The 17626-nt window shown below is 34.5% G+C and overlaps 1 protein-coding gene across 1 annotated transcript; it reads left to right on the top strand.

The window, feature by feature from the left end:
* Positions 1-1334: 1334 nt before the first annotated feature.
* On the top strand, positions 1335-4245 carry LOC127074947 (BTB/POZ domain-containing protein At1g67900). Its single transcript, XM_051016371.1, has 4 exons — positions 1335-1558; positions 1667-1736; positions 1893-3071; positions 3482-4245. Exons 1-4 carry the CDS (start codon positions 1500-1502, stop codon positions 3980-3982), a joined length of 1809 nt encoding a protein of 602 aa, XP_050872328.1. The 5' UTR covers positions 1335-1499; the 3' UTR covers positions 3983-4245.
* The last annotated feature ends 13381 nt before the right edge of the window (positions 4246-17626 follow it).

Below are 17626 nucleotides of genomic sequence, written 5' to 3'. Positions count from 1 at the left end.
TTTTAACAACGCAATTTCGCCATACTCAAACCCAAGCACCCTTGGTTATAATGCGCACATACCTAAAGCACTACCACTAGATCGACACATTGTTTCATGATATTGTTAAACGTTATAAATATATATTGTTTATGAATTGTCATCTATAAATCATTTAAAACATTGTTTCTTCTCACCAATGGATACAAGATTTTTGTATAAATAGAGACACTTGTTAGACATAAAAGGACACTAAAATTACTTGTTTAAAGTGTCAAAAATTATATCTAAATCATTCTTTTATTTTTCTAGTGCATGAGAATAAATGAGAGAACTTTATTATGTAAAACATCGTTGATATATGCTTAATGTGAATGTTTGAATGTGTGATTCATGTTAAGGTTTCAAAAATATTGTTATGTGAATTCGACGGATTATTCATTTTCATTCAATTTACCTAAATTGGTGGGGCGAATCGAATCTAAAACTTAGTGTAAACACACGCTTCAAAATTTACTTTGTGCAACTTTTATCATACCATTTTTATCCTCTTCTCATTCATATTTTACACCAAATCCCCAACGCAAGATCTAAAAAATTAAAAAATAAATAAAAATAGACTAAAGAAAAATTAAGAAAAACAAGGCAATCTCCGGTAAGGAAATTATTATCATTTCTCCAGCAATATATTCTTTATCTAGTCATTACATTTTTTCTAGTATACGATAAAAATGTGATAGTGATGTATAAAAAGAGAGAAAAAAAGTTAAGAATAAAAAAAGAATAGTAGCATTATTTCCTCAGGTCGAATTTCCCTATGATATGATTATTATAATCCATATTCCGAATGGCAGCGAGGTCGAATTTCCCTATGAATGATTAACAGAATCCATACTCCTAGTGGAAGAGTGTCTAAATCCACTCACCTAATCTTGTTCAAAAAAAATCTTTATTTAAATTAGAGTTTATTCCAACTCTAGAAAGATTTTATATATTTTATTAATATAATTTTTAATATCAAATGATTATAATCCATCAAATAATTATAATCCCTCTGAATCGTATTTTAGAGAATAAAATCGTAATTTTTTCTATTAAATTCAGTATCAATCAGTGTATAATCAACCAACTATTATTTCCTCATATTTTATTATTGTTAATTTGTGTTAAGTACTTTAACAACAACCCTCTAATCACATCTTAACCTTAATCCAGTAAAATACAATTGGCATTTCACTTTAATCCTCCAATTATAGCGTTAAATAACTTCAAATTGTTTTAAAATCCTAATTTTCGTTAATTAACCTTTTCTTTCCGCCACTCTTTATTTAAACTACTTTACATTATTTGTTCCCACAACAAACTTCTTGTTTTTCTTCTCTCTTCAAATCTCTTCAACTTTTCAATTATTTTTCCCAACACTTTATATAATAAACTTATGATAAATTCTTCATAGTGTAGATATCATATTATTTAACAAAAAATAGAAGATATTATTAACATTAAAATTTAACAAAGTTATGAAGTTTATGAAACTAGGTTCTCGTCCAGATACCTTCTACACTACAGACTCAATAAGGTAATTTAATTTAATTTTTTTTCCTCTCTTTTAGATTATGATAATATATTAGCTTATAGTAAGTAATATTAATTAATAACATGAAATTTTTTCAATCTTTATTTTTAGGTCAATTTCTTCTGATGTTTCAAGTGACATCATAATTCAAGTTAAAGGAACTAGATATCATCTTCATAAGGTATGTTTCTTAAATTTTATGAAGTTTATGATACCAAATTGTTATGAAAATATTCAAAATCGATTAAATTTTTGTCACTGCAGAACCAAACAGAGGCTTTTAGATTTTTGAATTGTTGATTAAAGTATCTAAATAGTTGATTTTGATTATTTTCAGTTTCCATTGTTATCAAAATGTTTGCATCTACAAAGATTGTGTTCGGAGTCACTTGATTTGTCGTCGAATTGTCAGATAGTACAATTACCCGATTTTCCGGGTGGAGTTGAGGCGTTTGAACTCTGCGCGAAATTCTGCTATAGGATTACAGTTACTATAAGTCCTTACAACATTGTAGCTGCAAGATGTGCCGCGGAGTATTTGCAAATGACGGAAGATGCGGATAAGGGTAACTTGATCTATAAGCTTGAGGTTTTCTTTAATTCGTGCATACTTTACGGTTGGAAAGATTCGATTGTGGCGCTACAAGCGACGAAAGCGTTGCATTTGTGGTCGGAGGAGTTGTCGATTACGAATAGATGCATTGGAGCTGTTTGTTCAAAGGTCTTGAGAAAGGTTTGCAATGATGATGATGATGTGTCTTGTAGTGGAGTAGAAAGTTCGAGAGAACAATCGATGAGAAAAAGATGGTGGGGTGAAGATTTAGCAGAATTGAGCATTGATCTTTATTGGAGAATCATGATTGCTTTAAAGTCTGATGTAAGGATGCCGCTAAATCTCATTGGCGATGCTTTGATAATTTATGCATCTAGATGGTTACCGAAAATCGGCTCTGATTCTGATTCAGCAAGTGAAATGGCTTCTTCGAAGAAGAGTTTGGTTTTGGAATCGATAGTGAATCTGCTTCCGGGTGAAAAAGGCGCTGTTTCGTGTAGCTTTCTGATTAAACTACTGAAAGTAGCGAATGTTTTGAGTTCGTCTTTGTCTTCGAAGACAGAGTTAGTTAAAAGAGCAGGACTTCAATTGGAGGAAGCAACAGTTAATGACCTTCTACTGGTTGGTGATGTGGATCTGGTGATGAAATTGTTGGAAGAGTTTATGTTGCAATTAGGTCAAAGTCCGCCGACTAGTCCTGTAAGATCGAGGTTGGAATTTGATAAAAGGAGGTCACGTTCAGCTGAGGATGTTGGTTTTGAATTGCAAGAGAGTAGAAGATCTTCATCAGCATCGCATAGTTCGAAATTGAAAGTGGCGAAGCTTGTTGATAGGTATCTTCAAGAGGTAGCTAAGGATGTGAATTTGCCTCTTGAGAAGTTCGTCACTATTGCTGAAGGTGTACCGGAATTCGCAAGATTTGATCATGATGATCTGTATAGTGCAATTGATACTTATCTCAAGGTAAACAATTCAAGAATTTATTTTGTTTTCATGATAACCGCAATATGACATATGAAACATAACACTGACACCGAACATGATACCGACATGACAATACGTCGACACTAGTATAATTTGAGAAAATGAAATGATCAAATATAATCACATGTCTCAGTGTCATGTTTAGTCTGACTATGACATATGTCTGACATCGAACATGTCTTTGATCTGATTATCATCCATTAATTGAGATCCGTCATTTGGATAATATAGGCAGCTCATCTGATGAATAACGCTTAACACACTTAACACGTGTCTTGGACATGACATATTCGAGAGTCCTATATCTTGAGCATGACCCAAGTGACCCGATTGTGTTGGTATAACGGATCTTGAGTAATCTCTAATACAACGTTTCCTGAAAAATGCAGGCTCATCCAGAACTCAACAAGACCGAACGGAAAAGATTATGCCGAGTTTTAGACTGCAAAAAACTGTCCATGAAATCATGTACGCACGCTGCACAGAACGATTTATTACCACTAAGACTCGTTGTCCAGGTTCTCTTCTTTGAGCAAGCTAGAGCATCAGCATCAGATGGCAAACTCACCAAAATGCCAAGTAACATCAAAGCATTACTCACTGCTTACGGAATCGATCCATCGACACATGCAGCACAATTAAGCACAACTACAAGCATAAACACTGATGAGAGTTGGAATGCTAATTCATTCAAGGCACCAAAATCAACAAAGAACTCAACTCTTAGGATGAAAATAGATGAGGATGATTTCGACGAGAGTAGCGATGTGGTATGCGATGGATTCGGAAGAAATTCTAGATTTAAAGGTTTTTGTTCTCATCCTACTAAGCCTAAACGAATGTTTAGTAAGTTTTGGTCTACCAATGGCAACACAACTCAAAAGAATTGAGTATATTTTTTCTACAATTTTTTCTGTTTGTGAATGGTAAATTTAGGGTGTAGCATATTATCCTGTATTTTTCTCTTTTGTAAAAGCTATGTAACTTCTAGGAAAATCAATGAATACAAATGTGCAGTGTTCATGTTATGTATGTATAACAATAAGCTTGATAATATCATTAGTTATTAGAAAATAGAATGCATATATAATTATCACTGTGATTTCATTGTTTTTTAATATCTTTGTGAATGAGATTGTAGCCGCATTAATCATATTTAACCATCAAACTATCCAAGGTGGTTGCAATTTCATCTGAGATGTAAGCGATGAATAGGATAGTCAATTGTTTTAAATTGTAGTTTGCAACCATAATTTCAATCACAATGTGTTCGCAACACCATCACAATAATTTTGATTGAATCAACGTCATTTATCTGTATTTACATTGCAATATAATCTTGCCGAGTATTCGCGACCACGACAAAATTTAAAGCTAGTGTAGGGCCAATTGTGCTGTCTTTGTTTATGATTCGCCAAACGTTGGTATGTTCATATGGAGCAGATCATTTCATTGGGTCCCTAGACATTGTTACAGATATATTCTTGGTATTTTCACATGTCTGACAAAACAATATTGTAATAATTTTTGTCTTATTTATTTGTATCCACGAACATAATCTCGTCCTTATTGAATATATGTTAAATAAATTGAATTGGAATTGGAACGTTGTCGCAAATAATTAAGGTTATGCATGCGCTTATTTTGTTTTCATATAAGCATTGATTTTTCATTGACCTATTGTGGGTGGAACTATTCAATGTGTTATTATTGGTAGCAAAATTATGTGCATTATAGTTTACAAACCCGACCAAAAAGCAGAACAGATAAACTTGTAACATATAAAATTAGTTAGCATGTTATCTAATATTATCTGATGTACAATTTTTAACACATCCAATACTATGATTTTATAGTTAATGGTGGTAACACGAGACTGACCTGCCAGACATATTTGTTTTGTCAATATTTTTTTCGCTAGACAGGTTAAAGTTTTATGTCTATATCCTCTAATATGTTCGTCTCGTTACATTTTTGTTTTTGCAGACATGGATATTTACAAGAATATTTTTTAATTTTTAATTTTTAAGAGAGTAATACCCGCATGCACATTCCACATCGCCATCACTTTTTCGCAGGGACGGCATAAGAGTTTAGGCACACTCCTTCAACTATACTTCTCTAATTTCTGTCCTATTTTTTGCAGACTTAAAACCAGCGAGCATATCCATTTCTCACCCCTATCAATAGTAGAAACTACTAATAGGGGCGGCCCAACACTATGACCCGATAGTAGAAATCACTAATTCGGTTGCATCGCATCAAATCTTAATCAGGCTTTGGTGTCATCTTAGAAAATGTGGGTTCAGGCTTGTAAAATAAAAAATATCTTTTTATATATATATATATATATATATATATATATATATATATATATATATATATATATATATATATATATATATATATATATATATATAGGATTTTTAACAGTTTCTGAGCTGTATTATTTGAAACAATAACACTTCAGTAAGTTTCTTTGTTTTCCTGTTAATTATTTAGGTATCTAGTTGACTTAATTGAAATAGATTTGTTATATGGAAGTCGTTTTCAACCTCCTTTCTACTCAAATTTCTTAACTACTTGTCAAAAAATTCGTTTTTTTTTTATAATTATTGAATCGAATTATGTTCCATGATGAATGGCCAGTTAGTAACTAAAACTGACCCTCTAGGTTGTGAGAGAACTATACCTTTTGAGATTCAACGAAGCCATAAGATAACTCATAAAGCATAAAATAGTATATACTCTTTAGTGGGGGACTGAAAGTGGTGGTCACATCATCATTGTTGCAATCATGATCACTAGTCATTATAGTTTCTTTGACCATGACTAACTATTTTACGAGCATGCTTGCATGAATTTCCTCGCATATATCATTGATCATTGCTTCTTGATTTTACTAGAATAAACTAAATTTGGTACGAACCTATTTAGGTGGTTACTTTTTACATTCAAGCTAGTATTGTGTGTTAATGGAAATTCTTACCTAACTTACTTCATCATAGGATTAGGTTGGTAAATAGATATATTTTATTGGTAGGAGGTATAGAGATTTTGGACATGTTTGTTTTAGTTTTATATTTTCAAAATTGATTTCAGTTATGGGACAATCACATGGTCTAAAAGAGTAGGATCTATGTTGATTTATTCTATTCAATCAAAGCTATAAACATTTTTTTTCTGTGTATAGGTACATTTTATGATCTTCACATTATGATATTTTCATCTTGAATCTTAAATTAACTTGGATATTATAGTGCTAATCATGCAAATTCATTCTATACCATTGTAAAGGAGACCAACACCACCATTCGAAATCAATCGTGATTTAACTCGCTTCATTTTTAATTCTTATGTGGAGTTATATCATTTATTTATGATTCCGAAATAGAACAATGACACCGTATGTAGGAATTGGTTTTTGAATTCCACGTTTTCATCAAGAACAACTCGTTCTGGATCTAAAGAAAGGCTTGTACTAGAAACAAATTGAGCGTAAGCAAACTTCTGTGAAGATGATCGAGAAATATGATTTCGTTTGAGATCCAATCCTTCACCTTGATCGACGTGCTACAAAGCATCACCACGTCCAATGCTCCTCCATTTTCTGATTGTTTCTTGTTGGATATTGATCCGAGAATTCAGCAAGTTGGTCGGTAAAAATTAGGATTCCGAGATCGAGAAAACATCGACGGAATCATGAACTTCGAACTACCTCTAGCTATCGCGGTTGTTATCGCCAATCAAGTCTTGACAAGACTCTTGGTAGACGACGAAAGCTCTTACAACGTCCTTTATGAAGACGTGTTGGAGCCTTTAGGTCTTAGAAAGACATATCTGAATTTGTTTGGCAAAGAAGATATGGTAGCTTTCAACGATTCAATTACTCATTATTGCTCTGCGAAAAATACCCGAACGCATCGCACGCTCGAAATACAACAGAGTCGCCGTCGAAATTTATTTATTCCAAATGAAAGGGAAAATATTGATAAAATCCTCTAAGAAAATGGAAAAGGAATGGTCGTCGCAACCAAGAGTGAGGTTGGGAGTCGGTTATGCATGGGAAACATATTAGCACCCCTCACATCTGTTGTACTTAACGGGAACCATTTTAATTGTTTTGCGTATACGAGTGCTAACTAAAAGTTACTTGTGATTACTAATTTATTATTTGGTTTCTTATAAAAAATTTAATAAAGGGGAAAAAAGTTTTTAATTAATGTGCTCACCAAGATTTAGTAATCTCGTGCCTACGTATTCTTTTGGTGCAATGAGAAAATCAGAGATTCGTAGCTCCTGGTAAAAAATAAGTGTTTGTTGCTTGATTTTATTGAATGACGCTAATGTCACATTTTAGTAGTTAAACGTTGCTTGTTTTCTCATGCATGGGAGACTTAAACGTTCGTTTGTATTGCGATAGAATGGATATAACATGTTCGTTTGTGAAAGTTTTTTATTGAATTTTACCCTAAGATAAAAATAAAGTTTGATGTATTGAGATTGTTTATATTCTAAAGACGAGTATTCATACAAGGAGCTCCACATCAGTGTCCAAACACTTGAAGAATGAGAAAGTATACACTCAATCAATCCTTTTTCTTCTAAATTATTGTGAAAAATATGTAGCGAATTAAGGCAAAGTTCATTAATGGAAGACTATTATTTGCACAAGGAGCTCTACTGCACTGCCCAAATAATTGGAGAAAGAGAAGGTCCAAACCCAATCAATCACTTTTCTTCTATAGGAGAATCAACTTAATACAATTGATTATCGTGGTTTAATACGAAAGATGAAGGCTTGAACAAAAAAGGGAAAATAATCCATATAGCAATTACTATTCATTTTGGCCACTTAAGAATTAAATCACAACTACTAAAAAGTAATAAATTAAGCCCATACCAATTAAAAAGAAATAATGTCCTATTTTTATTACAACAAACAAGATTAACTCTAACGTGAATCAAACAAAAATAAAATTAACTCCTAAAAATAATATCCTTAAAAATAATTAATTCCTAAAAAGAACCACATATGGTTTTACTAGAAAGAGACAATATGGACCTTTGGAGGCCCAAAGATTGAGTTAATGATGCTTTCAGATGGGTATGTTAAGGAAAAAATGGTGCTAAGCAGTAATTGGGGCCTTGGGCCTTGGTTCTAGGCCCAATGTTATTTGTTTCAGTCAACAAGGGGTGAAGTTGCAATGTTGGATGCATGATTAGTAAAAAGGCTTTGGACATAGACCCAATCCCACGAAGCGAATAAGAAAGGGAGAAAAGGAGAAGATTTACCCTCATTTTCCATTTCGCCCTCAGCCTCATCTCCATATTCTCTTTCATATCTGGTCGACGAAAATTGCCCTGCCGCGTCGAAAATCGCCTCCGACAGTAGGGCCTCCCAAAACCTAAAGAAAACATTACCAATAACTTTCTCTCATCACCTGAATTATGAACCTCACGTTTGAATCCTCTCCGAATCAACTTAGTTCCCTAGATCAGACCGAGAACATAAACCCTAGAAACTCAAAAACCTAAATTAAACCCTAAGTTTCAAGGAACAATCATGGCGGAAAAGCGAGATAAATGAACCATCAAGCAATCAGTAACAATATGGGTCAAAGATGAAGAGGGAAAGCAAAAACAAGACATTAAAGTACCGAAATGGATGAAAGAGGAGCTCGACCAAGGTTATGCTTCTACATGTATGATTTACACTTGTGTCTTCCTGTGATTCTTCTATCGCTTATGTATTGTTGTGTTATTTTCTCCTTTTATTTCTTCTATTTCTTTGTATGTTATGCGTGAATCTGTTGTTGTGTGTTCATTGCTTGTGAGGCTTAGCTCAAGCTTAATTAGAGTTTCAATTTGAAACTTTAATTGCTTCTATATGAGCTATGAAGTGAGGGTGTTGTGGAGTGATATTGATAAAGTAGCTTTAGGGTTATTGTTGATGATGAGTGAAAATGGATGGGTTTAAATAAGAGTGAAATGGAGGGAAAGGTGGTTAAAACAATTAGGGTTCAATCATTTTGAACACTTGGTCCATGATCCATGTGATAGGTTTAAGAGGGGTTGAGATTGGATTTTAATTCATTTGGGATTGTTTTAGTTTATAGGGGAAAATAAGTGGAATTGTGTGTTAGTTGAAATGCAAATTAAAATGAATTTATGGTAAATTTGATTTTCAGTTGGTTTTGTGTTTGATTGGAAATATTAGAGGTTAGTTGGGGTGTAACTTGTAACACCCTAAATCCCGCACATAATTTATCATGTAAATTAAATATAAAATAAAACCACGTAGCATGTCACACATTCATAACACACATGACCTGCTCCGTAACACATGTTTCAACAGTAAATTTCAATACACACATTTGTAATAAGGATGTTTACACGACATCCCACTTATCTGAATCATACCTGGGACGTTTACACGATATCCTTCTCATCTGACCAGTATTATATATTCACAAAATAAGATATTCATAACTTGTCATTGCATGCTCACTTCCATTTTAAAGTATCATCGCATCGGAATTATCATCACAATTATGGAAGATAAAGCAAGTAATAACATCTAGTCTCAACTTTAATTGCAATAACAAAATAAGAGAATTCTAATCAATCAACTCAACATCTTAACAATTCTCAACAACAAAATTAGTCTTATGACTTCAACATAATCAGACATAAGGAATAAAATAAGTGTTTAACCCAACCTGATGTTACATGATCAGAGCAAGGTGCCACTAGTAAAAGCGACAAAATAAAGAAGTAATCTAAGAGCTACCTTCCACTTACTTCAGCAATACTATTCTTGAGTATCTGCATGATTCCCATGTAAAGGAAATATTCAAACAGAAGGGATGAGAATTCATTTCAATAATAACGATATAGAATGAAGAATAAAGTATAACATCTACACAATCATGCACAACAATATATCACATTCTTACATCCAAATCATAATCAACATCATACACGACAACATCTCAATTATCATCAACATCATACAAAACCATATCTCAATTATCATTAACATCATATGCAACAACATCTCATCCAACAACACATCAACAATAACCAATACAAATGCAGCACTTATGCAATGTACTCAACACCGACTCGACATGCATGTGGTACCAAATATGAACACTCAGGTTCATCTCACTCCATGATCCCCACCATATGATCAATTCCCTCTTGGAACCGGAGCACACCAAAATCGCTACCATCACCATAGGTATCGCTTCACTAATCCCCCATAATAGAAATTAGCTACTCGCACCCGATCCATCACAATAAGACCGAGGCTCATCAAAACTCGTTACCATCAACATAGGTAACGCTTCACTAATCCCTCATAATAGGAATTAGCTACTCGCACCCGATCCATCACCATAGAATCGAGGCTCACCAAAATTGGACTAAAGCCCGTACACCAAGATGCATGACTCTCAAATAATATGCATTAACACAACAAGGTCCACCTAAAGAATCCCCACACACATCTCATCATTTATGCATCACATCATTCATCATGCAACAACCAATACGTGTTACCACATTAATAATATCAACAAACAGCAGTAACTTGTCAACATCTTAACATCATCGACATAACAACATAATCATCACACCATGATATTACAACAATGCAACGATTCATCAACCAAACATATAACCAATACATTTATTAACATACTAGGCATGTTAATATTATTAAAACATCTCAACAATCACTACCATGTTATAGGTATGAGCATTAGCTTTCTAACTCTTCAAACGACATCAAAATCAGACTTACAGAATAAAACTTATGACCAAAATCATTGGCATATGTCAATAATTCATTAATCGAACGTATGAACAAAACTTCACCAACACAGTAGGCATAGGAATAATACTTAAAAAATTCACTTATCACCATCATGTTATATCTCTAAGAGTCAGATTTCTAATACTTCAAACCCCAATCCAAAATGATTCACAAGTTAAAAGTTATGATCAAAACCGTCCACGAAAGCGTTACTAAAAAGTTGTTGTTTTCTAAAATTTCCAACACAATTTTCATCTTCTTCAACCCCAAAAGCATCCATGAAATAATCACCAAAATTATTTTATCACTAAAACAAAATTATAGCCCTCTATTTCAGATATCAAACACTTCAAATGACACTCGATTTGGACTTATGGATCAAAAGTTATGGCCAAAACGATTTCGAACGAAAAACACAAAAAAGGCTCTCGCCCTGAGTGCGGTCGTGACGGACAAAATGCATAATTTTATGCGTTTTTCATCGTTGGAGGCCTTCCGGACCTCCGATTTCGACTCAGTAAAAAGCCATGCACTCAGAAAATTATAACTCATGCAATATTCTAATTATTTAAAGTTAATTTACAGTTTTAACACAATTAAATCATCTAATCATTGTTTTAAGATTATGCCTAAAACCTTCAAAATTGCAACAATGGTGAATATATGTTCAATCATAAAATCAAAAAAATATACGCACATAAGGGACACGAAATTCATCATATAACAACCATCATAACATCCAAATTCAAAATTATGAATCAAAACACCCAACCCTAAGGAGGTTAAGGGTTCCTTCATTCTACCCTTCTACCATACCCGTTACTATTGGAACAAGTTCCCACCCTTACCTGAATTCCTTGTAAAAATTATGATTGAAATCTTCACTCTCTTCCCTTAATCACCTTTCCTATTGCCTCTTTGCTCATTTTTTTCAAATGTCTCGTACTGTGAAAATCTCCCTAAACCTAGGTTCCTCTTAACTTTTTATTTTTAGGGTAAACTTTTCCAAATCACCAACTTGGCCCAAACTTAATTATCTCATATTCCTTCCTCCCACTAAATTTCTCAATTTCTCATATTTGGCCCGGTTATTCTATCTTCACTAATTAATATAATAAAAATAAATAAAACATTATTTTTAATTATCAAAACAATTCTAAATTATTCTACTTACTTCTATCATCCCTTTATACCCCTAACTTAAGCATAAAATAAATCATCAAAATCCATAATTCAAATAGTTAAAATATATAAAATATCTAATAAAAAAATAAGGTGTTACAACTCTCCTTCACTTAAGAAATTTTCGCCCTCGAAAATTACCTGCGGAAAACAGAGTCGGTTACGACTCCCTCATCTGCTTCTCACGCTCCCAAGTCATGCTCCCACCAACTGGTCCACCCCAAACTACCTTCACTAAGGTAATCTATTTACCATGCATTTTCTTCTCTTCTCGATCCTCTATTCGCACAGGTGTTACCTCAACAGTCAGGTTATGTTTCACCTGCACATCATCCACCTAGATCACATGAGATAGATCTAAAATGTGTCTCCTGAACTGGGACACATGAAACATATCATGAAGATTAACAAGCAGCGGCGACAAAGAAATCTGATAGGCCATCTCTACTATCCTCTGTAAAATCTGGTACGGACCAACAAAATGTAGGTCCGAGCACAAGTAAACAATCTCAGGTCCGAGCACAACACTCTCGCTTGACTCATACCAACACAAATAAGTTCCATACCTCCCATCGTACAATACCTCATATGGTCCATTTCGATACTAGAATGGAAACCATTGTTGTAGGTAAACTCAATCAACGATAAATATATATCCCAAGTACCTCATTGTTCTAGCGCACAAGCCCTCAACAAGACCTCCAAAGACTGGAAAATCCTCTCTATTTTACCGCCCGTCTACATAAGATAAGAAGAACTCAACTTCAGCTTAGTACCCAAAGTCGCCTGCAGACTCTCCCAGAACCTCGATGTAAATCTCAGATCTCTATCTGACACAATACTTGAAGGATTACCATGCAGCTTCACAATCTCATCAATATACAATCCAGCCAGCTCCTGCAAAGGACAATTTATCCTCATTAATACCAAATGAGCCGATTTGGTCAATCTATCCATAATCACCCAAATTGAATCGCATCCTAAACGTGTGACAAAATCCATGGAAATATTATCCCATTTCCACTCTGGAATATTCAATGGTTGCATCAGACCCAACGACTTCTGATGTTCGATCTTTGACTTCTGAAAGGTCAAACAAGCATACACAAATTCGGCAACATCTTTCTTCATTCTTGGCCACCAAAATATCTTCTTCAAATTTTGATACATATTCTTAGCACCAGGATGAATACTCAATCCACTTTTGTGACCCTTCTCAAGAATACTCCTCTTAAATTCGGGTACATCAGAAACACAAACTTTATCTCTGAACATCATCACACCATTTTAATCAACTCGGAAATCGCATTCGTTACCTTGGTTGATTAATGTGAGACGATCTATCAAACTCAAATCCGATCTTTGACTTCTCCAATCTCTGACTTCTCCGATCTCTTCAAGGATACCACACGTCAGCTTCAACATACCAAACTTCACACTGTTAGGAGGGTAAGACCCCAATTTTGTCCCTAAGATCCCTCATGGCATCATATCATATCATTGCATTGCCTTAAGGATCATTGGACACCTTGCTTCCTTCCCTGTGGGTGGGTTATCTTTTTGAGAGTGGTTCTTGATCACCAAGCATGTTTGCATTTGTATATCATTGTTTTTCTTTTAATCACTAACCAAAAGTACAAAAATATGTCATCTAACCTTTGTCTTGCAGATGAAGCAATAACTGGTCAAGGCAATTAAAGGCATTCATTGAGCAATAGATGGTGGTCATTCTTGAGATTTGGATCCCACAATCATTCATAAGAGTTCATATGAGTTATGATGTCATTTTGAAGCAAAATCCCAAGTGGTAAAGGCTTGAATTTCATCAGAACATTGTCAGATCATCCGAAGACCTAGAAAGTCAACTGCAAAGTCAACTGTGGATTTGGAGATTCAAAGCTTGAAGGTTCCATGGATTTTGCAAATTGAGGTGGATTCGTGTATGCTGGAGCTTCAAATTCATCATCAATCACTTCATTAGGCATTGTAGAGGATATTTGAGGCTTGGCTGAGCTTATAGCGCGCGATTCAAAGGCTCTGCACTTCAAGAGGTCATAATTCGCATCTCTTAATTCCAAAATCCATTGCTATGTTGTTGTAGATCTTGTTGTCCTGATAAATCTGAGCTTTGAATCGTGTGATTTGGTGTTGTTTTGAGTTAGTTATGGATGATTGAATATTTGACATGTTGAAATGATTTTCTTCGATCCGAGTTTGTTTTGATGTTTTTACGTGTTTTGGTTGTTGATCTTGAATGTACATGACATGATGAATCGTTTGGTGTTAATTTTGTTGATTTCTGGACATTTTTTTTTGAATCTGGAAATTCAGATGAAGATCATCATGATCTTCATCTTCAACCTATGAAGATCTTGAGCTTTCCAGGTTCGCTACCAGTTCGCTACCGTTTTGCTACGAATCTTCATGCATTAGCTACGAATCTGGAAATGCCATGCAGCGCTAGGGTTTTACAGGAAATGGTACCGTTTTGGATGCGCGCGCTCCAATTTCAAATTCACACTGACTTCGATCCTTGGCTGGCGCTTTTATTCAAATGCTTCATCATTTTTTCCTTTTCCCTCCCATTTTTATGCCATGCTCATTTTTGAACTTCAAATTTTTCTTCAACTTAGAAAAATCATAACAAATTGAAAATTAATCCAAATTCATCCCAATATTTTGCAAAATGCTCCTTGTTCTATCTAGTTTTTTATCATCATGATTTCCAAAGTTGTGCTTGGCTGAATTTTATTTGGTGCTAGGATATGTGAGCATGTATGCATATTTGACCTTGCCTTGCTTATCTTGTTGTGAAATGCTCAAAAATAATCCAATGAAATTGAAATTTTTCATGATGAATCTAGACACATTGCTGGACATTTTGGTTTTGGTTTGACATTTTTCTCAATTACCATTGCTGTTTTATGCTTGTGCTAACTTGGTGTGACAATTTGTGTCACACCTTTGATTGTTCAACTTGTGCAACTTGATTTCTATGCCAAATGATCTCTGATTCCCCTGATTTTTTGTATGTTGATCATGTTAGATGTCTTGAATATGCGTGATTTTTTCCAGATTTATTTGAATCATTTCTGTTTTGATTTGAATTTTTCATTCTTGATGATCACATATGAGCTTTGAAATTGTCTTGAACTTCACTTGATCATGAAATGCATTTGGTTAATGATTTTGATGTGAGCCTTTTTAGGATTTGTCAATATGTGCTTGAAGTTGCTTTGTGTTAAATTTCAGCCCCTGTTTTGAATTTTTTCTCCATCTTTGACCCTAGGCTTTGACCTAGTGGTTTGTTGCTTACTTGTGAGTTTTGATTTCAGGTTTAAGCATCCAAATGCCATGGTTGATGATGCTTCATCATTTGAGTATTGATGTTTGCTTTTGTTTACTAACATTTGTGTGTTTTGTAGGTTGATGCTAACTCATTTGAGTTTGCCTTTTGGCTTACACATTTTGTACATTGGGATTGTCTGTTGCCTATTGATTATTGACTGATTGTCTGAGTATTATACTGATTTGTTTAGTGTTTCCACGGGTACCTAAGTTGCTTTAAGTTCATTTGAACTTTGCTTTTGCTTGGTCGCTTAACCACTTAGGTATAATCTCTAATCTTCATGTAGTCTGGAAGACCTACTGTTATTGGTAGGCACCTGTCTGAAGCCCTCCTTAAGAGGCAATGCTTGTGATTGTTTAACTTTGTGCCAAGCAGGAAAAGCCCTCTTATGAGGCAATTGCAGATAAAAGAGATGTGTAATCCATCTCCTGCTACTCAGTGTGTCATTCACCTTGCTCACACCATGTGTTGATGCATGGTGAATAATAACCCAAGATCTTATAGAGTCAATCATTTGTGGAGAAGAGTTCCAACTTTCTGAACTCCCACACTTTCCATTGATCAAAGCTCTCCCTGACCAGGGATAAGAGCTATGAGGCACACCCCTCATCTCCATTTCATCTGCTTCACCCTAACTCTCAATGTTAGGGTTAAGAGCTCAAAATACCCCATTCCAGTTGGCTGTAAAGCCTAACCTTGGTTGAGCCTAATTGATTGTATATAGTGTGTGCTAATTGACTTGTTTGTCTGCTTACTTGATTCATCTGTGCATATTTTCTTATGTGTGCCTTTGTGCATTTATCATCATTACTTGTATATCATTTCATAAACATTGTTCATTATCTTTGTGACATTTTGTTTTGTACATGGAGGAGGCAAGCATAAGTCCATTGATTGGCAGTTGTTTCCTATGATATGGTAGGAGATTGGTGTAAGTCCATTGATTGGCATCTGGTATCCGTCTTGTTTTGTGAGATTGGTGTAAGTCCATTGATTGGCATCTGGTATCCATTTTTGTTTTGTGAGATTGGTGTAAGTCCATTGATTGGCATCCGGTATCCATTTTGTTTTGTGAGATTGGAATAAGTCCATTGATTGGCATCAGGTATCCATTTACTTTGTCCATCTGTTATTTGCTTGTTGCCTTTTCCAAAGGAATCACTTGAATCATCTACATATGATCTCACGAGGTGAACATCTAAGAAGTTTTACTTCCTCACCCTCCCACCTTTTGTTTCTTTAAACCTCCATTTGCATGTTAATCTAAAACCTGAAAACTATTGTGCAAACATTTTCATTTCTCTTTCAAATTAGAAACCTAGGCCTTAAGCCTCTGATTTTTCAAACTTCATTTTCATAATACTTCTTTTGAATTGAATCCTAATCATATCTTGACCATTTTTGTGAATAATCCTAATTGGTTAATTTCACTCACTCAATTGTTTTGTGGCTTTGTCCATTCTTGATAAGTTTTCATACATTAGCCATAGATTTGATTTATCCTAGTTGGTTGATGTTAATCTCACCTTTTGTCCTTAGTGATTGAATTGTAAGACTTCCTTTCTTATTATAGGGTTAACCCCTCACTAGCAAGTTGAAGCTTTTCTCACATGGTGGACTTGTTGTTTGTATAAGGTTGAGTTTTCTCCCGTGGATAACGAAAGACCTTAGGGCTTTTGTTTTAAAATGAATCCACTCATATTTTGGAAATCTTTTAGCCGAACTACGGCGTTTTGATCCTTACCTTCCATGGAAAGGTACGTAGGCAACGAGTTCATCCGTTCAAACACAAAAATAATAACTTGTATATTCTTTTCTCATCCCTTCAATCATGTTTGCACAATAAATATTTCATAAACAAATAACATTTCATACAACAAGTTGTGAAAAGGGCTCCCTAGGAGTACCTAGGACGTTTTGGGTGCCTAACACCTTCCCATTGCGTAATTAACCCCTTACCCAGATCTCTGATCTTTTCATTAGTTTTCTATGTGTAAAACTTCTTAGGCTTTTGTTCGCTTTTTAGCCATTTCTTTGGATAAATAAAAGTGCGGTGGCGACTCGATTCTTTGTATGCTTTGCTTTTGATTTAATCAATAAATCATAAAGTGACGAATACACCGCTACAAGGAGTTTCGCCACCCACTAACTTATATCTTTGAATTTCTCAAGCAGTTCTAA

Source organism: Lathyrus oleraceus, chromosome 4, assembly GCF_024323335.1.
Source record: "Lathyrus oleraceus cultivar Zhongwan6 chromosome 4, CAAS_Psat_ZW6_1.0, whole genome shotgun sequence".
In the NCBI taxonomy this organism is placed as follows: Eukaryota; Viridiplantae; Streptophyta; class Magnoliopsida; order Fabales; family Fabaceae; genus Lathyrus; species Lathyrus oleraceus.
This window is presented reverse-complemented; position numbering and strand designations above follow the sequence as displayed.